The sequence below is a fragment of the Balaenoptera ricei genome, chromosome X, assembly GCF_028023285.1.
Source record: "Balaenoptera ricei isolate mBalRic1 chromosome X, mBalRic1.hap2, whole genome shotgun sequence".
NCBI lineage: Eukaryota > Metazoa > Chordata > Mammalia > Artiodactyla > Balaenopteridae > Balaenoptera > Balaenoptera ricei.
This window is the reverse complement of record NC_082660.1, coordinates 29,997,653-30,023,848: the sequence shown is the minus strand read 5'-3', so window position 1 is coordinate 30,023,848 and position 26,196 is coordinate 29,997,653. Positions and strand designations below refer to the sequence as shown.

General features: G+C 32.9%; 1 protein-coding gene across 6 annotated transcripts in view; it reads left to right on the top strand.

Moving 5' to 3' along the window:
* DMD (dystrophin) overlaps positions 1–26,196 on the top strand; it is a 2,476,968-nt gene that overhangs the window by 1,226,151 nt on the left and 1,224,621 nt on the right. For all 6 annotated transcript variants that reach the window (XM_059910880.1, XM_059910875.1, XM_059910877.1 and 3 more), the window contains 4 exons: positions 8,315–8,437; positions 10,805–10,942; positions 13,632–13,784; positions 14,655–14,837. In XM_059910880.1, the coding sequence (XP_059766863.1) occupies positions 8,315–8,437; positions 10,805–10,942; positions 13,632–13,784; positions 14,655–14,837 (597 nt within the window). The remainder of the gene's footprint in view (positions 1–8,314; positions 8,438–10,804; positions 10,943–13,631; positions 13,785–14,654; positions 14,838–26,196) is intronic.

Sequence of the window (26,196 nt, the reverse complement as noted above, 5' to 3'; positions counted from 1 at the left end):
TAAATTTGCTTTCGAAATCCGTGTAGCAGTATGTGTACGTGTGTGTGTATATATATATGTGTGTGTGTATATATCAATATATATGTGTGTGTGTATAATTACAACATGGGATTTGAACGGTCTGCCATCATATATGTAAATATTCATAATTTTATTGCTGTAATATTTATAAAATGTCAAGATTTTGATCTCCAATCAGTCCAATCAGTGTTAGCAGGTGTAAAAGTAATCATTCTTTGGATCAGAGACATATATATATATATATATATATATATATATATATATATATACACACACACACAGATATATATGTATATATATATATAATATATATATATAATATATATATACATATATATGTGTATATAACATATATATATATACATATTATATATATATATATATATATATATATATAATATATATATGGCTATGAGAGAGCCAGTGAGTTTTTCATTTATGTACAATATATCAGGAGAAAATACATGGTTGGGTCTAATTTTATCTTAAGTAGTGGCTTTAGATGTGAAAAGTAATGTATAAATAATTTAAGGATAGTATAGACAGATATTGTGACTTTCCCAAGCATCACTGGGAAATAAGTAATCCATCTAATGAATGTCACCTAGGATGTCAAAATAAGATTCATTGGATTTGAGAATTTTAATTGAAACCTAATTTTCAATAATCAACTTTATCAATACAAATATATTGATCTTTTTCCCCTTTCATAGTCTATTTCTAATTTAGCACCTTCTCTGACAGAAGAGAGCATGGTCTGTTAGCTGGTATAGTTACTTTTATTATATAAATATATTTTTAGTAAACTTTTCTACAAAGAAATTATTTAAAAGTCATAGATGAAAACTTAGGTAAAGATCTATAGGCATCACATGATTTGTAGAGTATTACATATGTAATAATCACAGCTAAAATCCTCAAGTAATAGTAACAGATTAATACCCAAACTTTGTGTTACTCTACCTGCTAATTTTATTTCACTGAAATAAGTAAGTTAACCTAGCAACAGAATTTCTATATTAACAACATTTTTGCACGTTTATAATTTTCTATCCCTATAACAGGTTAGTTCTGTTGGAACTTTGATAACGCATTACTTTTGTAATTATTTACAATGTTTCCAAAGTAGATGTTAATTGAGTTTGGTGCGCAGTGTCATTTGCTAGAACTAACTGGGTCTTATTAACATGACATTTAAAGTGATTAAAGCTACTTGGTGATTTCTGATCATGATCTTTTAAAAAGGAAAATGATTCCTCCGATCAGTCAACAGATGTAAAAGTAATCATTCCTTGGACTGGAACTTTCAGATATTTATAGCGGGCTGTGAGAGAGCCAGTGAGTTGCCCAGGTTCTCACAGTTAGGTAGCCTGGTTAGAAAACATTAGATCCTAATCCATTGCTTTGTCCACTCCAACATGCTGACTCTCAGCATACTTTGTTAAATCTCTATTTGTATCATCAGATATTTATTGTTGGTCTATTCTGTGTTAATATAAGCATGTCCAGTTTCACTTAAAACATAACGATTTCAGTACTTCTTTGTATTAAAAATAACTATAATTAAACAAAAACCAGAAATGAGAGAGGGAGATAGGAAGAAAGAAAAAAGATAAGAAAAAAATAGAAAGTTGTCCAAAATGTTAAATGTTTTAATTCATCTGTCTCCCCCATATATTTTATAGTTAAATCCTTTCTTCTTCTATTTCAGTTGCTATCGCTAAACTCACGTAATCATGAGGCAGAAAAATATTCCGAGTTATTCTCAATAAAAAGTAGAAAGTGGGATGATTATTGAACCACCAACATATCTTAACCAATCAGTGTATTTTGTATCCAATTCTGAAAAGTGTGACCATAAAATTAATCTCATCATTTCAAAACCAACAGAGACGTACTGGGTAATGTCTCTTAATCAGCCTTACAAATTTGGGAAGTTACCACAATTTCACATTTTTATCCTCACAGCATCAAAGATAAGCCAATACCTTACCTAATATCAAAGAGTGCAGCCAATGAAATGTCACTTATCCAAGTCAATTTGTTTTATCTTTAAAATTATTTCTTATGTCCCTTGGAGCTTGCTCTTTTGAATTTAAAATAAGTGAATGAATAAATCTATAAAGTACTTTATCTGATTATCTTTGTTTTAGATAGGTCTTTTCAATACACTTATTTCTCTTTGTAAGTTTTCTTTCCTCTCCAGATATTTTGATTTGAAATAACTCTTCATATCATATCTTTTCTGTATTATAGGATGTTACTGGTCCTTGAAACTTTATTCATTTTGGTTTCCATGAATTATTCTTATTTAATTTTTTCTATACCAATATTGTAATGATTAATAAATTTTCAAAGCTGCAGAATGGAGAGAGGAGACTGATTTGAAGCAATTTTAAACCAGTCTGTAGCATTTGGAATATTAATATTCAATTTAGATTTTAGTGTGATTTGAATGTAGTGACCATTTATCATGATTACTGAGATTACATAGTCCATATTAACAAATGTTTACTTTGCTGTCTGTGTAAACACAGTCATTATTATGTTAGTGTATCTATGCCCATTAGAGTAATATTTAACCAAAAGAAAGCTTACATTTTAAAAATGATAAAGTGTATCTGAGTAATTTTGAATGCTTCCAACTTACAATGAATCAATTTGTAATTGATTTTGCTTTTTTCAGTCTGTTGTTGTTTGTTAGCTTGTTATATAAGTCACCTTTAATGCTAAAACTTTAACAAAGCCTTAAATTTAATTAATCTTAAATCATGCAGCAAAGCACAATTATTAGCTGTTAAGCAGTCTGAAACCACATTAAAAAATCAAGGAAAACAAAGTGTTGTCTTTCTCAGTTTCTCTGTCTCTTCTTTCTTTTGTGTCCGTTTATCTATCTGATTATTAAACTTGCCTATGTTTTACTTTATTTGTATTTTGTATGACTTCACAGTCATGCTAAAGCTCTTAAGATGAAAAGGTAAGTAAAAATTAAATTGTATAAAACCTATGCCTGGTTTATACTTTATCCTGCAATATTATAACTTTTTTTGATTATTTTCTATGTATTTTAAGACCTATATTGTGTGCACTGTCTAGCGTGTGATTTAATTGTGATTCTAGTTCTTCTTTGGTCATATATTTTCTTTAAAGTCAATAGAAGTAATGTATGCAAAAGTTAAGATGATTTATCCACCATTGATTTCAGTTTCTTCAAATAGTTTGTCATAATTCTGAATCAAAGAGGCAGGCATTATATTACTTTATATGGCTTAAACTTGGATGATTCAAGAGTGAGCTATTAAATTATGGATGTTTGCTTACTATTCATTTCTTTTCTAAATTTCATAAACATTACAAATTACAAAGACAACGAAGACCAAAGAATGACATGTAAAACTTTTACTGGTCAGAAAAGTCATGACCTAATGGTGAGCCAGTGAACTCTTAAGGAAAAGCAATTAAAATTTCCCAACTCCTTGAAGAATATTAATCACATGGATGTCAAATGGCTGGTCTGATCCTGCCAATAGAATAGCCTAAATAACTGAGTTGAATAGTTATGGTTATTTTGGTTATAAAATTAGTTACTGGTTAATTTGATTTATTGGATGTTCTAAAATTAGTAATTGATATAATAAACACGTTTTATGTTTAAAACATGAGTTCCTTTTGCTATGGAAAATACAGAATAGTATAAGATGTATTCCCAACTTCAGGGATTAAAAATCTACTGGGGAGACAAAATATAAACCCTTGAAAGTCAAACAATATTATATTCAAATATGTAATAGATACTGCAACACAACCTAGGATTATACATAAATGAGGAATAGAGACTCCCAATACAACATCTCAGACCCATTCCCATAAATTTTCCTAGCCCCAGAGGGCTTTCTGAAAATTCCTCTATGAAAACATCTGGGTGCAAGTGAATGAGATGGACATTATAAGAATTATCTAAATCCACTAAAATTTCCTAAATAAAGCATCAGCATTTTGACTCCTATTAGTAAGACATTACTCCTTTGACATATTTCATACTAATAATGAACTATTGGTTCTTTTCAATGTCGTCATCATAATAGTTGCTATTGATCTGTACTGTCCAATAAGGTAGTCATAGACTACATATGGCTATTGAATATTTACAGTGTGGCTACTCCAAATTAAGATGTGCCGTAAGTGTAAAACACAGTGGGTTTTGAAATCTTCGTATGAAAAAATGAAAGTAAAATATCTTATTAATAATTTCATATTGATTATAGGTTTATATAATAATATTTTGGACATATTTGAAAAATAAAATATAACTAAATCCATCTGATTATTTTTTCTTTTTAGTATAGCAACTAGAACATTGAAAATTACATATATGACTTGCATAATATTTCTATATAGCTGCATAGCTACAGTAAACAAAGCCCTTTGAATTCAGAGGAGAGAATTTAGTGTAAATTGATAAAATTTTAGGGAAGTATTCATGCAAAAAGTGTCGTATTTCTAACATATACGCTAATACATCATCATCCTACCTGTGCTTATGTACTTTCAGCAATGAGAAACTCACTACTTTAAAATTTAGTGCTTTAAAAAGAAAAAAAAAAAAAACATTTGCAACACTAATTAGTTGTTCCTATATTAAACTAAAATTCAGACTCCAAGTAATTTCTACCCATTGACCCTAGTTATTCACTTTGGAACCACACAGAATAATTAAAATCCCTAATCTGCATAATGGTCTTATTTTTAACAAATGCATAGTAGTCTTCGATCAGGAAATCTGGACCCTACACATACTACTAATGAAATCTAAGTTTGCATTATCTTGCTTGAATAATTCATCACTTTGTACTAGTGTTTCCTAAAATCTATTCGTATCTGCTTATATTATTTTTGTACCTAGTGGTATCGTGTTCTTGCTAACATTTGGCCAGCAATTAATATGTATCCACACATGAAGTGCTGATTACTCCAGTCTCTTCAATTTTATTTATTTATTTATTTTTCAGTCTCTTCAATTTTATACAGTGGAAATTGTGTTATTTAAAATTCCAGATCATTCAAGATTTCCTTGAAATGTTTATTCTGCTATTCTACGATTAGTCATGTATTCACTTAGTTTTTCAGGAAATGTTCATTTATGAGTGCCTACTATGTACCAGGAATGACTCTAGGTTGAACAAGACAGACAAATTACTCATTTTCATGAGATGTTCGTGAAACTCATCCCTTTCAATGTGTGTGTTTTTGCATACTTTTTGGTCTCCAAATAATTCCTGATGAGAATACTGCACAGGGCAGAACAAGTGCAAAGCCCTTTGGCATCCTCCTTGAGACCACTCTCTACATTGATGCAGATTAATTAAGTTTTGTTGTTAAAGAATTATACAACTTTACCAAACTGGAGTGTCATTTTCTCCATGTTCACCATTAGAATTTCATGATTTTGTCAAATAAGTTGTTAAAATAAAAATGCCATGTCAACAAGCATTTATTTTATCCTTCATAAACCATATGTTTTCAAAAGAGGAAGGTCTTGACCCGAGCCAATGGATGGGCACAAATTTGAGGGGAAACAATAAGACCAATATTTATTGAGCATTTATTATATACCAAACAACATTCTAACATACTTGATCCTCATAAAAGCTCTATGAGGTAGATATTCTTCTTATCCTCATGTTACACATAAAGAAACTGAGGCTCAAAGAGTAGAAATAACTTGCCCAAGATCCCTCAGCTGGTAAATGGTGGAGCCCAGATCCAATCTAGGCATTCTCATGCAGGAGTTTTAGGCTCTTCACCAGAAGGTTAAAAACATTCTAAGCCTTGAGGGAGAGATACCAAGAGTTTACCAATAGACCTGTAAGAAAGATTGTATTAGGACCACTTAAATAAGGCTAGAAAGGTCCTTGGGACAAGATTAGGGGAAGCCTTGACTATCATGCTGGAGTTTGGACTTTATTTGACTTGTACTTCTTGAGCAGAGAAATAACATAATGAAAGCCATGGTTTTGGAATATACTGACCTGATTACAGTGCACAGGATAGAACTGGTGAGGTGGGAAGGATTATAGCCCTGTAAGGAGGTTATTGCCTTAGCTCTTGTGTGAGGACTAGGAGAGATGGTATCTCTGGGAAAAGAAAGCAAGTGAATCATGGTGAATGAATTGGCAAGTATTTGGTATTTATTAGACATTAGAGTGAAGTGCTGGAAAATAGCATGACTCATGTTTTAAGCATGGATGACTCAAAAAAAATGGTCTTGTATTTACAGAACTAGGAAAGTTGATGTTGCAAGCAGTTTGGGGGAAGATAATAAGCTCATTTCTAGACATGTTGAACTTCAAGTGAGAAATCAGGTGGCTACTGAGAGTCTAGATTGGAATTCAAAAGTGAGGTCACAGCTAAAGAGGAATATTTGACAGATATTATGAAAGTTATAGTTAAGTTTTGGGAGATAGTACAATTTATTAGGGAAGGAGTATTGAGAGAGAGGTACGGACGCCCAAGTTTTGAGCCTTTGAAACTACTATATTTGAGTATGTGGAGGAAGGATGAGCTAGAGAGGAAGCAAGTGTAGGAGTAAAACAGATAAATCTGCCTGCAAATGGACCCATGTTATTTTGACCTCCAAGTACTCAAAAAGTTATTTTAATTATTATTTATCTTCATATGTTCACAAAATCATATAGGACAATGCAATTGCTCTTATTAAATGTTAGGAAATGTGCACAACAATTCAGTAACATAAATACCATCGAATTAATATTGTATAATTATGATTCTAAAGGCTGTTACTCTTATAATATATTGTACTGTATATGATTTTAAAGTATAGAAGCATGTTAATAATACAGAGATTGAAACAACATTTACATGCATATCTATAATACTAGCAATCTGTGCTGGCTCAAGAACATATTATGATATTTCATATTTCAAATGTTCATTAGGATTTTAAAACTAGTATTGAAAATAAGTCCCTTTAAAAAGAGTCTATAAATCCTTTCTGGCATGTGTAGAAGTACCCAGAAGATAAGTGTTTATTCATGTTTCTTGTGTAAAAGTACCTAGAAGATAAGTGTTTATTCATGTTTCTTCCTGTGAAAATTATGTTCTCACGAATAGCATTTGATGGTTCACTTCTTCATTAGTAACTAAATACCTTTAGATATTTGATTTTTCCTTGACACTTATCCCTATTGTCCTCTAGGAGATGCTGTCTAATAAATAAAGAGTAAGACTATGACTAGGAATGTGTTGGGGAAGAGTGGGTGGGGACCAAACTTGATGAATGCGTCATACTGGCATTAAGACAGTGGGTGGTTCCTGAATTGGTTTTACAAGTGGAAAATGTTTAGCTCTGTAAGAAAATAAGATTTCTATTTATCACGTGTGAGTTTTCAAAAACTATCAGACATAAAATATTTTCTAGTGTTTTAATGCAAAGAAATTGAATGCAGGGCATAGATAATAGAATAAACATTTATGTTATTAACTGTTTAAACTTTAAATCTTGCCTATTCTTTTGAATATATATTTGATTTTCAATGTATTTTCATTAGCCACTCCTCTTCAAGTGGTTTCTTTAGAAAAACAAGGGATTTTAAAGTTTTTTGAGACTATGGTCATTATGAATTTCAAAGTCAAAGAAACTGTGATGTTTATAAGTTTGGAAAACATATATTCAGATTTTTCATTTGAGATATTCAGGGTTCATTCTTTTGAATTTTTTTGTGCTACCAAATAAAGGATGCCTAAGGCAAACAAATGACATTTTTTTGTCTTATGGGAGCATGCCTGTCAATTCTGCCATGCTAAAAATGTCATTTAAAATATCTAAGCAGATTGCGGTGTAGTTTTTCTGAGGATAAGGAGACAATTCTGCATTTCCAACTGATGTTACTGTTATTTGATGAATGAGGCAATTTCTGATGAGAGGTATTTACCCAGATGGTATTTATATCAGAATATTCAAAATAAGATCAAATTCAACTTTAGGATATTAACAATTAGACCAGCCAGATATATGGAAATTGACTTTTGTTGAAAAACCAGAATGATGAATTGCATTATCTTGTATGTATGTTTGGCTCTGATGATGTTAAATGTCTTTATTTGCATCCCCAGGTACTTTCGCAGTTGTATTTCAACACTTTCATAAAATATAATATGGAAACATAATGCATGTCATTATTTTAGCAACAAGAGGTTGAACAAATGTATTTTTTGTCTTATATTTCTAATAAAAAGTAATTTTGATTTAAGTTAGCACTATCTTTTTTTTTAGGCCTCCATTCCTTTGAAGGAATTGGAGCAGTTTAACTCAGATATACAAAAATTGCTTGAACCACTGGAGGCTGAAATTCAGCAGGGGGTGAATCTGAAAGAGGAAGACTTCAATAAAGATATGGTAAATTGGTTGTGATAAAAGTGTGAATGAACTAGGAATGAAAATGAATAAATATTTGGAAAGAAATTAGATAACGCAAGTCTCCAACTAAATGCTCAGAGCATACCTTGCACATTTTGTGATTCTAATGATTTATTACAAGAGCAAAGTATTCTTGTTGAACTGTCATTACGAATGCCAAATTACTATGGTATGGACATACAGGAGCACTTACAGATTCTAATAAATAGCCCAGCAATTTTGCTTTGACCTGTGCTCAAAGGACAAAATGTAATGGGTGAAAAGAGTCAAATCAGAAAAAAAACTAGAAACTTAATAAAAAACACAGCCATCATAGATGACTGATATTTTGTGTCAATCCTATTTTTGGTAGTATAACATTTATTTTGGAGAAGGGACAATTACACATGATATAAACATTGTTTATTAAAGCTTACCACAAGGTGGTTTTACAAAAAAGTTGAACGAGTAGTGTAGTATATATCTAAAATATGTATAAATTCATGCTGCTTATTTCATGGGAATAAAAAAAGTATAACCATGTGGGCTATTCCCAGATCATAACTTTCTCCTTAAACCCTGATTAATTTCAACATGTCTTTTACATTTCTCTCTAGCTTGAATATTTCTGCATCACATCCCTTTTCGCTGACTTTTTTTTCTCCCTCCACCCCATTCTCACAGTTTCCTTTCCCCTCTCACAGCCATCACCTATATGGCATTCTTAACCTTTGCATATATCATGCTAGAGATTTCTCAGACATGTATCAATGCTAGCGACTTCTCAGACAGTGCTTGAAAATGATACCAAAGGCAAATTATAAATTGTAAATAATAGGCATGTGAAGCAGTAGGAGAACCATTTCCACCAATCTTAGTTCTCATTGGTATCAATTCTGACTTCCTGGAGCTGCCTAAATCAGTACTCCCCATGTATGGGATTTGGTGGCCTTGCCAACTCAGCTCCTGGAAAGAAAGACGAGAAGAGCCTTTCCAAGATGCTGAGTTACTGCTACCTCTCCTTCATGTCAAAGAAGAAACCAGAGGGCACCGAGGTGGAAAAGAGTGCTACTTACCTCTTGGGCTGTTCACCAACTCTGCCCTCTAGCTCTCAGCTGGTGTGGGGAAAGAAATGAAGTGGGAGCTTTTGTTTGTTTATTATTTTTGTCCTCAGCCCCAGGAAATGTTGCAGACTTTTTAAAGACATATTTTTTAAAAGTAAGGTCTTTCACAGACTATAAACATAAATGTCTATGTTATATTATTTCATTAGACTAGTAACTGGCAAATCTCAGATGAAAATCCCATTTCCTCTAAAAAGATGAATAGTTCCTCAGTTGTGTGTAGAAGTTTACATATGCATTACAGAATTAAATATGTAACATTTAATACCATGGATGATGATTCACACATACACATAGATGTGAATTTTTTAAAATTGTCTAATATTTGTTACTCTTAGTTCATCAGAGTACCTTGGGTACCATAGCAACGTGAACCTTCTTGATAGAAAGTTTTAATATATTGAGTTGAAAGAAAGGAAAATAGAGGTGAAAAATCACATGGTCACATATGCTACTCTATTAAACTAACACTTATTCAAATAATTTTATTTCAAAGTAAATAAAATAAAAATAATGTTCTTAGAGTCTAAAAACCAAAATGCATATTGAAAATGCTTAGAGTCATTTTTCTAATCCATATTTTAATACTTACTTAATTGTATTTATTTAAAAATAACATGCATATATGACATATTTTTTAGAAATTAATTAACTGCAGTATTTGGCAACAATTGAGCACATCATTTTTTACTAAATGCCCTAATATTTGTTCGAAATTTGGGCATTTAGGTTATTTAAAGCAGAGGTCATTAGATAGAAATCAGTGTCCATTTAAAATAACGTATTTTCACTTAGGAGTGTGTGTTAAAATGTTAAGCTTTGTTGTCATCTCACACTCCCACAGCAACATCTGTATTCCTCTGTGAATTAGCATTATAAATGACAAGTTTAGTTTGCTTCTCTCAACTTTTTTAATTTCTAGAAATGCACTAAAAATCAAAGCCAAAAGAATGCTTTCATATCAGTTCACTTGTCTGAAATGTTGAAGTACCTTATTCCCCCGTCTTCCTACATATGACTAATCACATGTGTCCTTTTGAACTAGGCAGGAGGAAACTTACTTCTTTTAAAAGTTAAAGTACAACATATAAAAGAAAAAACTATGAGTGCAGTATCTTAGGATACTGGAAGTTTTAAATTGGATTTTTTGTGTGTGTTTAAATAACATGTTTTATTATCTCTGTTAACGATGTACAGCTTTCTTAAAACCAAAATGAAGACTGTACTTGTTGTTTTTAATCAGAGTGAAGACAATGAGGGTACTGTAAAAGAATTGTTGCAAAGAGGAGACAACTTACAACAAAGAATCACAGATGAGAGAAAGCGAGAGGAAATAAAGATAAAACAGCAGCTGTTACAGACAAAACATAATGCTCTCAAGGTATTAGAGCTAAAATTATAATATACCTTGCCTGTGTTTTTATTTTTTCATGTGTAGGGTAAAACTCTTGTGCATAAATAAAATCTGGTTAAGAATCTTAGTCACCAGAAATACATTTTTTTCTGTTCAATGTCTGTGTTTTATTTAACATTTTTGAGTGCTGTCTTTGATTTTGAAAGATGTGTTGCTTAGAAGTTGGGTTTTTTTTTTACTTAGACAAATTTTTCTGAGTAGTAATAGAAAGATATTAACATGCATCATTCATAGTGTTCATATATTTAATTTTGTAGTATAATTTATTTTTGTAAGTTATTTTTACATTTGTCTTGAAAAACCTGCTTAACTGCCAGAATAAACAACCTGTTTATTTTTTAGGCTTTCTGCTTGCGATATTTTATTGATTTGATTTAGAGTAGGTCCACTTTTTTGGTAACCTAGTATTTGTTTAATACTTAATTTTTTTCAGTTAACTTCATTTTGCCTTTAAGAGAGTCACTCTTTGCAACTAACTAAGCATTTATAAGTCTAATTTCATTTATATAGGAGACCTCTAAAATAATCTTAATGTCCTTGAAGAAGAACTGGTACTCTCATGTTAACCAGTGATAGCGTATAGCTTCAAGTACCCATGTGACTCATCTGGATTTGTGCAGGAAGGACAAAATAGAATATTATCTAGTATCTAGAAATAGTATCTAGAAAGTTCTTGAGAAGAGACTGGACATGTGAAGAATTTTGTGAAATAACCTTTTATTTTTTTAATGTACTTTTCAATATTCACTATTTGCATGCATGGCTGATTTTTCCAACACTGTTAATTGCTGAGCTTTTCATTGTAAATCACTCTTTTAGAGCTATGTAGCCGTGTAGGTGGATCCACCTTGTACGTGGATAGAGTCTGCTTTCTATATGCAAATAAGAGTATAAAACCTTTTCCCATACAGTCAGACAAGCAAATAAACACTGCTGAGAATGTAATTACACAATATTGTGCCTGCAAGGAATCCACAAGGAAAGTCTAATTGGCCAGCAGGTGTTCTGAAGGTAACTGCTGATAAATGTAGTAACTAGAAAAGGCCTCTTCCCCGAGGGAGTGCAAGAGCAAGCCATAATGTGCTCAGAAAATCAGAAAGCTGTGTAATTCACACGCTTCCAACTGTGACCAAGCTTTTAGAAGCATCTACACTGGTCATATGATATGTGTCCTACTGAACAGCAGTGTTTAATGGTTATCTGGCATACCTGTAAAGAAATCTCTATAATGTCTCTTAATACCTTTACACATTACACATCACCTTGTGCTTAGGAAGTAAAAGGAGTTTCAGATTTTATGACCACAAGGCCTTTCTCTTGGCAAAGATGTGAGTTGTGTCACCAGTAAGGCATGGCTCAACTCTCATTCACGTGGCTGTATCTTGGTACCTTTGAAAAAAGCAGCATTCCATCTGGCTCATCCCAGGCATTTAATACCTCCACAGGAGCTTTAGAACTTCAACTAAAAATGTAAACGGTAGTAAATTTTACATCCTCAATTTTAAACAAAATGCAGAATGAAATTGAGATCATTTTTGCAAATATATGTTAAAAGCGATTAATGAAAATCTACTCTGCTTGCCAAACCAATCTACCAAATTCAATTGTTAATCTGCCAAGTGGCTTCAATTCTAGTCCTTATGAAATATTTCAAAGAAGGTAAAGACTTTCCAATGCAATGAATATTTCAGCAGTCCTTTGATATTCATTATTTTCTTTGGCTCCAGCTATATCTGTACATGAAACCCTAATTGCTACTGCTCTGAAGAAATGAAAGCTGTATCCTGAGCTCTTATGTTCCCTTGTGTTATCGTAAAATAGCATTACAACAAATTCTATTAATCAGGGAAGACATTGGGTGGTCTTGTAAGGAGTAAGATGATAAACTTCCCCCCCTTTGTTGATTTAGTAAGCAGTCACCCTTATTTATCTCATCAGGTTCATTGGAAACCGTGCACTTTCCCTTTTCTAAATAATTTTATCATTTTGCATTTGGATTTGATATAATGAGAAAAAGTTTGCCGTAACATTTAAATTGTCATTTTCATGTACACTCACAGGTATACATTTTTCACACTTGAACATATATAGCTTGAAGCAATTTATATGCTTACTAAGAACACTTTATATTTCTAATCACAAAATATTAATAGCCTATGAAACTATTTTATAGAGAGTTTTAAGATCATGAATGTAAGTTGCTTGGCTATATAAACTTAAAATTTTGAACCTAGGGCTGAAGATATCAATTTTAGAATTTTTACCTATTTTAAAATTCAAATACAAACTCAGTAAGTTTGTACAAGTATGTAGTTAACTCAGTTGAATTCACATATTAAACTATTTCACATACTCAACACGATAATTTAGTTGACTCATTAAGAGTTAATTAAATGTGGAAAAATTTCTAAACAAGTTTGAACATGCTAAGAGAAAATACTTGAAGTGGGTTGTTCAGGTTTCTTAGCTTCATGTACATGGGTCCTGTCACATGAATACATAATGTAATCATCTATTTGTATGTTTAGCATTTAAATGTGAATTTAACTGAACCTGAACAAGAAGATGAGGGACCCAAATTATTTTTAAATGACTACAGCCAGAAGTGTAATATACTTATATATTGATATTTTAATAATATCTGCACCATGAACAGGATTTGAGGTCTCAAAGAAGAAAAAAGGCTCTAGAAATTTCTCACCAGTGGTATCAGTACAAGAGGCAGGCTGATGATCTCCTGAAATGCTTGGATGACATTGAAAAAAAATTAGCCAGCCTACCTGAACCCAGAGATGAAAGGAAAATAAAGGTAATGTTGTTTTAGAATGTCATTCCCAGATTTTGTTGCTACAGTTTAATTTATTTAACTTAACCTGTATGGATCATTTTTTAAGTGTTGATGTTGTTTCCTCTATTAGTGTTCTCCCCGATTTGATGCATTTCTTTGTATTTTTTTTTTGTTTTAGTAAATGTATTGTATAAGTGTTTTTCAATTGACATAATGTTGAATGAATAAAATGTTTTATTCTTAGACAATGTAAAATGAATTAAGAAATGTCATATGTTTTCTGGTAAAATTGTAATTGACTCTGTGTATCTTTGTTCCAGATGAACAAATGACTTATCGGTATATGGACGACTTCTATCTCATGTTAGCACATTCATTTCATCAGAGCATCTTCACACATCAGTGTCAAATCTCTATAGATTTATTTGTTGCATATTGTCTGAAGATGTTTTTTCTGTTATTATTTTACACTCTTTATTTTGCTTCATTCTCTGTTGAGTTCCTCAAAACTCTAAAAAGGAAATAAATTACTTATTCACTTACCCTCTAAATTATATTCTATATGGATGGTCCCTAAGAAATAATGAGTAATCACTCCAATTTGGGTCAGCCCCAAAACACTAGAGGAATTGAGAAGAAAGAAAACTGTTAGATCAATTTCAGTATTTTCTCAATTAGAATATCTAAAACTGAGCATTCAAAAGATAACTGAAATAATATTTGTATTCTTGGGTGAAGATGACAGTGATGGCTTCCATACTTGTAAATTATGAAAAGTGACAATAAAATGACAACAGCCTATGAAATTTCTGGGACAGGTATGTGCTGCTTATAGGTTGGTTAATGTGGTTAGCTAACTGCCCTGGGCCCTGTATTGGTTTTGCTCAATAGGAAATTGATCGTGAGTTGCAGAAGAAGAAAGAGGAGCTGAATGCAGTGCGTAGGCAAGCTGAGGGCTTGTCTGAGGATGGGGCAGCAATGGCAGTGGAGCCAACTCAGATCCAGCTCAGCAAGCGCTGGCGGGAAATTGAGAGCAAATTTGCTCAGTTTCGAAGACTCAACTTTGCACAAATTGTGAGTTGTTACTGGCAAACCTGCATATGTGTTTGCAACTACTACTCTAATAACAGAGGCCTACTAACCAATAGAAAAAAATCTGGGTGCAATTTCAAAGTGCTAATATGCAATCTGAAAGTGAGTAGTTCCCCCTCACTTTGGGCTTCTGTAACACTAGTGGTTAATTTCTCAGATTAAAAACATAATCCCTTAACAGATCATAGGAAACAGCCCCCTTATCAAAAATGAACAATACATCTTAATTTCTTTTGCCACATCATTTTTTCATAACACTGGAAATGTGAATTTGTCAATTTATCATACATTTACTTTATTTCAGCGTCTAATCCAAAAATTTGTATTGCTTTCCTGAGACCATCCCATGCTAATTTTACTTTCTTAATGTATACATGGTAAATAATAAATCTTTTGTGAAACAACTTCTTATACCAACTTGCACAAGGCCTTCTTATCTCATTGACTTATAGAATAATAGCTTAGTCCTCATAACTCACTTAGCCGCTCAATGGGTTAAAAGGCTTATTAGAAGGATTGTATGCCTAGTAAGATTGTTAATAATTGATAGCAGGTTGAAAAATATCAAATATTGTTACTACTGAACTACTATAAGCCAAAAGGAAAAGAAACAACTGCTCTTCTTTCTTTCAAACAACTGGGTGGAAATTTTGTGCTTCTCCCTTTAAAAATACAATTCATAATCGTAAGCTTGGTCTTTTTAGCTCTTTATCTGTAGTAGGGAATAAACCATAGGGGTTTTCTAACAGGTACATTTTTGTTCCTATTCTGAGATATTGTAAAGTGAAGCAGAACGGTCACCACTCTGTCCTTATGCAAAGACAGTGCTCCTCACAAAACCAGGGTCTGAAAATCTGGAAAATGAGGCTTTGTAATTATGTTAGGTCAACTTACATGAAACCAACAGATATTCAACCCTTTTTGACCTATGTTAATGACAATTGCATTGGTTTCGACCCATAGGTGAGACTTTCTTGGGAATTTCTTCTGTGATGTTGTTGATTCCATTTAATACGGGGTAAATGTTTGAATATGTCTTAAACAATTAATATAACTTTATTTTATAAGCATATATTTTTGTTAATGTTGCTTATTAACCAAGGGAAAAAATACTGCATATTGTTACTTCTTTTAACGTGTTAGAAAAATCCATGAATACACTGTTTTCTAAGAAATCCAATACCTTAAGATTTAATAGTAGCTGAATATTCTGAGAAATTGGAAGTAGTAATATAAGGTATGCTGAAACTGTATTACATTTAATGTCCAATTCTAGCTCATTGCACGTTTCAGCCTATTATCCTTCATAGTAGATATTATGAGCATAATATGTCATAAATCACTCAAGCTTACACTAACAGAAAGCCTGGGTCTGTGGATGCAAAATGAATTGAAAGATTAAGGCAACCATAAAGAAAATTTAAGTAAAATATTTTTGCCTCGATTTAATACATCATTTAAGTCCTCCACTTTGAATTATCTTACTACTCATTATTTTCTCCATTCCAATTTCCCCCATATCTTGACACACCCAGGATTAATTTTTTTTTACAACTTGGTCAAGGTAAGTTATTAACACTTTATAGTTAAATAGACACAGGATCAAAAATCTCCATAAACGACTCACTTAAAATGCCATTGTGTCCTTGCACATAATAGGCTCTAACAAATATTTGTAAAATGTAATAATGATTGGTGAAATAAAGTAAGGATAAGTGAACCAGTATAGAATTTTAAAAATAAATTATAGTAAGATACTATAATATATTTTCTTCATAAAACATTTCTTCTTGATTTTATATCTGAAGGATCCAAAATTCAGAAGGTGCCTTGCTTGGGGAAAATATTTTTATGTTAACTTTTAATTTTCCATGATAATAGAAGCAATAACAATATGCATGAAGAATAATCCATTTAATATTACAATTATTTTTAGCTTTGGATTTTTATTAGACCTGAAAGATGATATAGGTAGATAGACAGATAAATCTAAGATGTATCTTTATATTCCACTGATTCCTAATACATATTAAAAAACTGATTTCACATGTCCACTGGTTAGAGTCATCTTTCCCAATTAATCTAAGGTGAGGATATTTGACATAGCCACAAGCAAACAGCTTAACTAAAAGTTATGTTTGGGGTAATCCTACAATGGCTCTGATGTAGCACAGGTAGTCATAGCTTCACAATTCCTTTCCTCCTCTTCCATTGCCCTTCTCTATTTCTTTCATCTTTCTTCTTCTGAAATGTCCTTTTTTGTTCTCTCTGTATATAAACTCTAGACTTTCTTTGGACTCAGGGATTTTTCAGTTGATCTTTCATATCTTAGCAGTAGTAATTCAAGATGGTAGGCAGTACTAGGAAGTGCTTAACATTTGAGAACTGAGTTTAAAATGAGAAATCAATTGTCTTTACTTTAGAGATAAAGACTCAGAAATGGACTAAGCAGTGTAAAATTCGTGTACTTCAGGGACTATGTCCAGGTCAGAGTTATATATGGCAATACTAAAGCTCAGAAAAGCCATAGAACTTTGTCTCAGGGAGCCATGAAGCAGCCCCAGGCCAGGTAGGAGTGCAGACCAAACCAGAGAAGAGAATATCTGCAAATCATTGTCCTCAGGACAATCCTGGAGACCAGAAAGAAGGGAAAACAGACTGGGAGAAAGCAGGTAAGATTTCCTCCAGGTATTGAGCATGTTGAAGCCCCCACCCTAGTTAGGAATACAAAACATTTCTAATGTAGTTCCTGTTGGCTTAGAGACCTGGCTGTTCAGTGAAGACCAAACAACGACTGTAAACTGAACATAAGGAATGTTTTCTGTAGGATGTTTTACAACAGCAGTGTGGTCTAGTAAAATAGACGACTCCCTGGGATGAACAGCCCTGATTGTGAATCCCACTGATTCCATCTGCTGGTTGTATGATCAACAGTCAGTCTCTCCCAGCCTGGTTTCCTCCATCTCTACCATGGGGATGAGGATGTTTGTGTTAATGAAATATATGTAAAATACCCGCTACATTATAGAGGTTAAGTGAATCAATTTTTTTCTTCCTCTTCCAGTATATAAGTTAACATTGGAAAGGAGACACATTATTTTTTTTTTTTAATTTATTTATTTATGGCTGTGTTGGGTCTTCGTTTCTGTGCGAGGGCTTTCTCTAGTTGCGGCAAGTGGGGGCCACTCTTCATCGCGGTGCGCGGGCCTCTCATTATCGCGGCCTCTCTTGTTGCAGAGCACAGGCTTCAGACGCGCAAGCTCAGTAATTGTGGCTCACATGCATAGTTGCTCCGCGGCATGTGGGATCTTCCCAGACCAGGGCTCAAACCCGTGTCCCCTGCATTGGCAGGCAGATTCTCAACCACTGCGCCACCAGGGAAGCCCAGGAGACACATTATTTTAAAAATTTATAATATCTTTGTAAGTCATTAAGAGAATTAGGCTCAGTGGGTACCATAGATTTTAAATGTTATTGGGGCTTCCCTGGTGGCGCAGTGGTTAAGAATCCGTCTGCTAATGCAGGGGACACGGGTTTGAGCCCTGGTCCAGGAAGATCCCACATGCCGCGGAGCAACTAAGCCCGTGCACCACAACTACTGAGCCTGTGCTCTAGAGCCCGTGAGCCACAACTGCTGAAGCCCATGCGCCTGGAGCCCGTACTATGCAACAGGAGAAGCCACAGCAACGAGAAGCCCCATGCACCGTAACGAAGAGTAGCCCCTGCTCACTGCAACTAGAGAACGCCCGTGCACAGCAACGAAGACCCAATGCAGCCAAAAATAAATAAATAAAAAAATTTATAAAAAAATAAAATGTTATTAACAACAGATAGAGCTATTTTGTTAATGTAAATTACAAATTAGATTCCATAATCTTTGACCAGGTAGTTTTGCTTAGAGGCACAAAATATTTGCAGGAAATTTCATGCAAAGCTGGTGATTCTACCAATGAAGGCGTAATTCTCCATAAACTTGGCAATAGAGCATTATCTAAATTATTTTCTATAGCAAGGTAAAGAAAAAGAGGAAAAAACAAAGGCTTTGAAAATTTCTTAATAGAAAACTATGCATAATTTTATTAAGCTTAATTTTAGCATTAGACAGTTAACCTCAGAAATCCCAAGAAAATACAACCACAAAATTGCACAGTGAGGATATATAACAACCCGGAGCTTATGTGAAACTCCTGAGCAAAATAAGCTCACAGACTAAAATTACAATGGATATAAAAAGATTCCTTTTGTGAGTGATGTTAACACACCAAAAAATAAAAGGAGTATGCACACCTGAGGAAATTAGAGATAAAAAGATAGTAAAGGACATGAAATTGTGTTTTTTAATGTTCAAAAGGATTTAGAAAATAAGGGTGGAATGGAATTCTTACAATAGGAACAGGCCATTTTGAAGAGTGAATAGGAAACTTTGATAAAATGGAGTCTAGAAATTAACATATAATTATTGAAATAACTCAAACAACTTTTTAATGGTGGATTCATTATAGAATAAAAAAGAATATATTAATTGAAAGATGATGAGGAAAATTTTGCTTTGCTGAAAATACTGAAAGATGGAGAGGATAGAATAAAAAGCTCAAACATATGCCTAAAAAGATTGGAGAGCCTGAGGAAGAGACATTATTTTATATAAATGACTGACATTTAACAAAATCGAATAAATCTCAATTTACATGAGTCCTCAAATTTAATAAAGCTCAATTTACATGAGTCCTCAAACTGAATAAAGCTCAACCAGTGTGTAATAAATAAAAACAAGTTCACACCTAGCAAGGTCTGCATGAAACCCAGAACATCAACGATCAGGAAGATCATCATAAAAGCTACCAAGGACTAAAGGCAGAAACTGCTGCAGGCTGGCTGACTTTTCCTCGACAACAGATGTTAGAAGAAAATGGAATAATATCTTCAATGTGCAAGGCGAATGTTCAAAAGAATTCTGTCAACTGTGATTTCAAGAATGAAGACAAGATATTTTCAGATATACAAATATTTTCAGTTAAAGGAACACTAAGAGAATACATTACCTAAGATTGTTGCAGAAAGAAGTACTAAACGATGTGCTAGTGTAAAAAGGAAAATGGAGCCGGAGAGAAGGAGCAAGCTATATAAAGGTATATAAAATGATTTTCTATATATAAAAAAAAGGGAAAAAATTATCCTGTAATTAGTTACTAAAATTGTGGCAATTTCTGCAAAGGAAAACATTGAGTGCTATGAGAATATAAAAATGATTTGATCTTACAGCAAGGAGAATACAATAAATAAAAGGTTTGTTCTAGATGGTAGCAGCAAATATAAGACGTTGTGCCTAATGTGTTCAGTGTGAATTATTACCAACTATCATGTTTCTAGGAGGCAAAAAAAAAAATGTCATACACCTTTGGAATAGGCATACATGCATGACCTGTCCCAGGAAGGGAAGCAAAAAAAAAAAAAAAATACAAAATACAAAAATACATCTTAGTGGAAGAAGGGAAAGCAATGTCCCTTTTCTAAATACGACAACTCCATTTACCCTGGATATCCCATGGCTTCAAATACCAAGTAAATAATACTGATATTCAACATTTTACATCCAACAGCTTCTTATTCAACTTCTTATTTTAGATGCCTAACAGGTATCTCAAACATAAGATAGCCAAGTCGAGAATAATTAATTTTCTCTCCTACATAAATTGGCTCCTACCAAGCTCTCCAGGTGTTAGTAAATTGCCTTTTCACCTAGGTCCAAAGCCTAGGCATCATCCATGATTCCTCTTTGCTCTTATATCATCCATGGAATTCACTTCAAATTCTGTTGGCTCTACCTGCAAAATACATCTTTAATTGGACCACTCCTCAGTACCTTTATTGGAGAAACCTTAGCGTATTATCTTTCATCTTGATTACTTCAGCAGCATCTAATCCTTGCTTCCAATATTTTCCCACCTACACTATAGTCTCCTTAGTGAAGCCAGAGAATTCCTAAAGCTTATGTGAGATTCTCTCAAGCCCCTGCTGCTCACTACCATTTTAATGAAATTTTACAAGCTTCTACGTAGTTTGGTTCCTGCCTCTCATTCCTATATTACTCCAACTTTATCTCCCTTTTTGCCATTCTCCTGTCCTAGAGGCATGAAAGTTTCTCCTCTATACTTAAACACACAGCATCATTTCCACCTCAGGACCTTTGTACATATTGTTTCTTCATGGAATATTTTCCATGTAGACTTTTACATGGGTACTATAACTTAGCCGTCTTTTCATTTAGAAACAATGAACGTTTAGTAGAACTTTGATGTAGAATCTAGACAGGTAATACTTAATAGGTATTTTTTCTATTTTAAAAATATTTTATACTCCTTATAATTATACTTGCCAACTAGGAGTTTAAGACAACTCTTCAGAACGGCAGATTTTAGTACAGTTACTTCTGGAAGTGTGTATACTGAGAAAAGACAAAGTTCTTGAAACTTAACACTGAGGTAGTAAAGAGGGAATAGGAGGATGATTATAACAACGTATTGCAAAGGATAGCTTTTACTACATCAGAGTAAATTGTAGTAAGGTATCTTAACATTAAAAGTACACATTGCCAAAATATAGAACTTCTTGAAAAGTTGATAGAAAATTGTTAGATTTATTTAAATGCCACAAGAAATGCATTATACAAGTTAGTCCTTACGTGAATAGTTTGTAAAATGAGAACACTTTTATAGTGTAAACGTTCCTCTACTAACTTTTAAAAATTGTTTGAATTTGAATAGAACTTTACATTTACAAAACGTTTTCACATGTATCTAGTTTGTTCCTACCAATAACCCTCTCGAGTAAGTATTATTTTCATTGTCATTTTCCAGAAAGGAAAATTAATCTAAATAAAGTTAAGGAGATTGTCCAAGGGCACATGTAAGAAATGGAAGACACCTAACGTGAACTTAGTGCTTCCCAAGATACAGTGAGAGCTATTCAAAAGAAAGAAAAGATATCTAGTGTCCAAGTAAGTTTGAGAAACACTGGATTAAGCAAAGTTTCCTTAGTCTAGAATTTTACAGGGCTTTTGATATGCAAATGTGATTATGAATTTCTATGAGGGGAATAGATTCTGCAGACTTTCACATCTGGATAGTTGCAGTACAAAGGGGGAAATTTCATTTCAGTTTTATAATAGTATTCCTGTTTGAGTGATTATGAAGAACTAATGTTCTTCAGAAAAAAAAAATTGTGAAAAACATCACTTTATCATTATGCTTTTGTTATTTTGGATTTTCTTAAAATGAAGCAAAGATGTACAAAAAAGTAATCACAAAGCTGCTTGCCATCACCTTATGTAAAATAATGTCTGAACCTAGATTTGATTCTGCACTACTCATTTTTTTGTACATTTGCTTCTATCACATAATGGTAACCATTTAATGTTGAGACCAAAATAAAGGGGAAACATACTTTTTGAATAATTGCTACATAGAATTTTTCTTTGCCTTGAAGTAACAACAAAGACCATCAGCTGCCAATGCAAGATCCTTAGAGAATTTGGTAACATAAATAATTTTCTTATTTAGAGACAGAGTGCTCTTTAGTAAACAGAGTTGTGAATATAAAAGACTAATAATGGTTGCTAGGGAAATGGACCGGGAGGTAGCTGCTTATAAAATTTTCCTCCTCTGAGCTTCGATTTTGTAATTAACATATCACAAGAGTTAAGAAAAAATAGATAAATCAAGACTCTATGTTTCTCTAGACTGTTGTGACCATAATAGTTACTGCCATTTCTATAGTAATTTTTTTTTCTGGTTTCTAGTTTATGTAAGAGAATCAGTTTAATGGTTGTTTAGTAAATAGAGTATGTTAAGCTAGAATCAACTTCCAGGAAGATAACAGTCTGATTGATTTCCTCACCCTTCATTTCAAATGTATGGAAATTCTGGATAAAATATAATTTTAAAACAATTTAGCTGAGCTCAAAATATGTGATGGAACCTCCCTTCTTCCTAGTTGCCATAGATGAGCACATCATCTCATGTGATACTGAGCCTGGATTGAGGGCCTCATGGTTAGGAGAAAGGTTTAAAGGCTTTTAGTAGAAAATATGTAGCGTTATACAACATCTGCTAGAGATGTAAATGGAAACCCTGTCTAAATGTTGAATCTTCAAGGGCTTCCCTTGACAAGTAGAGGGAGAATAGATAAATCCAGCTCCCAAGGCCAATTCATCTGACAAGGATTCTGACTGGAGAAACAAATTTGTGAAAGTTATTTCTGAGTTGTGGGGGATCTGAATTTCGACACCGACCACAAGCCTGTAGACTCCTGAACTGAGAAATTAACATAAAATTGTTCCCAGGTTGGTGAAATCCTTAGAGTCTTCTCACAGAATCATACAATAAATCACTCTTTTAGGAGTGTCCCACAGACACACGAACACTGAAGGTTGGTTCACAACAAACTATTAGAACTCACATGAAGAAATAATATATTTTGACTTAGAGTTATCTAACATAACAATCAAGAGAATTAGTGCTTCATGAACTTAAAATAATAGAAAACTACTGCACGCTCTAAAGTAAATATGTCGAAAATAAAATAGAGATCAAGGCATAAAATAAACATTAATTTATAAAAATACACATTTATGATGATAACACATTGAATAACACTTGTAGAAACCAAAAGCTAGTCACAGAAATAAAAAAAAACTAAGAGCGTGTGTTAAACACCTAATTAAACAAACATGAGAAAATTAGAAAGTAATTATGATAAAATCAGAATACATCACATAAAGATAAAAAAATATGAAAATATGAAAGATTGAGAGAACAGAATAATAAGTTTTATGTCTAATATAATTGCAAAAGAAAATGACAGATTATGCGGGAGACAATATTTGAGGAAAAATGACTAAAACTTTCCCAGATCATAAGAAAGGCATGAACCCATAAATAGAATAAACACATTGGTGTCCCAACCAAGATGAATTAAAATAAATCTATGAAAACATAAAGAATATATAAATACCTTATAAGGACACAGGACACATACATATGTGAGCAGGAGAGGCTTATTTAACTGAAGGTTCTGATAATCAGTAAAAAATCTCCAAATTTCTATTGTATTGCTATTGCAAAATCAAGACTAGGTCACTGTTTATAAAGTGGATTCCACTCATGTTAGAAAAACTGATATTTTATAATACCTCTTATGCTTGGAATAAGAAGACCTAGGATTATATCCTGCATCTCTCATTACCTGTGCAAATTGGACTAAATATTTGAGCCTCAGGATGAAGTTAATAACTCCTTTCTTATAGAATTAAGAGAGATAATCAACCACCAAAAATGTTGAAGTTCTAAAATATTTTTTATTAAGGTCACTGGTTTGAAGGACAACATGCAGAAGTTTCGGTGTCCAGAGTTCACACTGCTAGGTGTCCTGAGAAACCGAAAGCCAGAAACTTAAGGTATTCTGAGTTGGTAGTGCCCCATGTACCTAACAGAAGCAGATACAAATACATTCTAGCTTGACACTGCTTAAATCCAGACTTTAAATAATTCCCACAGATAAAGTTCTAAGAACATGCTTGTAGAATTAAAATGGCAGTTCCAATGAGGAAAAAAGCAGTAGAATCCAACTCCTAGAGACAGAAGATAATGAATTAATCAGGTACAAAATGTAAAGTAAGCATGTTTAACTTTTTTAGAGTAGTAAAAGTTTGCATCAAAAGTATGAATTAAGGACCAGAGATAATAAGATAATGACCAAGGAATTTTGAAAAGAATCAAATAGAACTTCAAGAAATTGAAAAATATAATAATTGAAATTAATGATTCATTGGACAAGTTAAGCATCAAATTAGATATAACAGAAATGAGAATTAGAAACTTGGAAGATAGATAAAATAAATTACCTAACATGCATAGAGACCAAAATATTAAAAAAATATTTTAAAAAATTCAAAAGAAAGGATAAGAAAGGTAGAGAGTGAGAATGTCAAATATAGAAGGAAAGCATGGAGTAAAAGTATAAAAGGCACTATTTGAAGTGATAATTGCTTAGAGTTTTCCAAAATTAGTGAAAGTTCCAATAGTCAGGTTGAAAATAAGTAAATATCAAGCTGTTTTCCTTTTTCATAAAGAAAGAAATACACCCATATACCATCATAATGAAACTGATAAATTCCAAAGCCAAAGAGAGACAGCTTACCTAGAAAGTAATGACATGTATAATGACAGCTGATTTTAGAGCAATGATAAAAGCCAGAAAGTGATAGAATAATGTCCTCAAAAATGATGAAAGAAAAACCAGCTATGATCCTAGAATTGTATACTCATAGGAACTCTCGTTCTTTCAAGAGTAACATTGAAATAAAGATCTTTTCGGGCAAACAAAAACTGAGAGAGATAACCAGTGAGAAAGTCTCACTGAAGGTTTTTTTCGTTGGTTGGTTGGTTGGGTTTGTTTTTTGTTTTGGGGGTTTTTGTTTTGTTCTGTTTTGTTTTTGGAATTAGCCACTGTTAATGTATATTCAATTATCAGTCTATACATCTTCATGTTGTGTTAAGATAATTTTATACCTTGGATTTTCACTAAATATTATATCATGTCTTTTTCTATGTTAGTAAAATGAAGTTCTGGAAACATTTTTAGAGCCTGCATAATATTCCACGGCAGGTATGCACCTCAGGGTTGCTTTGTAAACAGAAGGAGAATAACCCTAGATGGATGATTTAAGATGCAAGGGAGAATGATGAGCAAAGAAAATGCTAAACCAAGATAAAAGCCTGAAGAAATATTTGCTATATATAAATTTGTGTAAATTATGTACTAAAGTACAAAATAGGACTAAAATACTGGACGTCAGTGACATACAGTATAGAAGGAAATTGGTTGGACTTCCTCACCTCGTTTACCTCCTTTCTGGTTGTTCCTTCTCAGACTCCATTGGTGGTGCCTCCTTCTCTCCTGTTATGTGGACATGCCTCAGCACTCAGTCCTTGGACATTTTCCACTTTCTATCTATACTCCCTGCCTTGCTTTTTTCATCCAGTCTCGTGACTTTAATACCAGGTTATAAGTTCATGACCACAACATTTTTATAAACAGACCACTCTTCTCCCCTGAACAATAGTGGCAACACTGCCCTTTCAAAATTTGGGGTACCCTTGCTTTCCTTTACCTATTCTCAACACAATAAACAGAGACATCATTTGAAAATATAAATCAGGTGTGCTTTATGTGATGAAAATGCTCTGATGGATTCCCATCTATTTTAGAGTAAAATCCAAAATCCTTACATGAGTTTTAAAGGATATATGACTTTGGCCCCTATTAGCTCTCTGGAGTTATC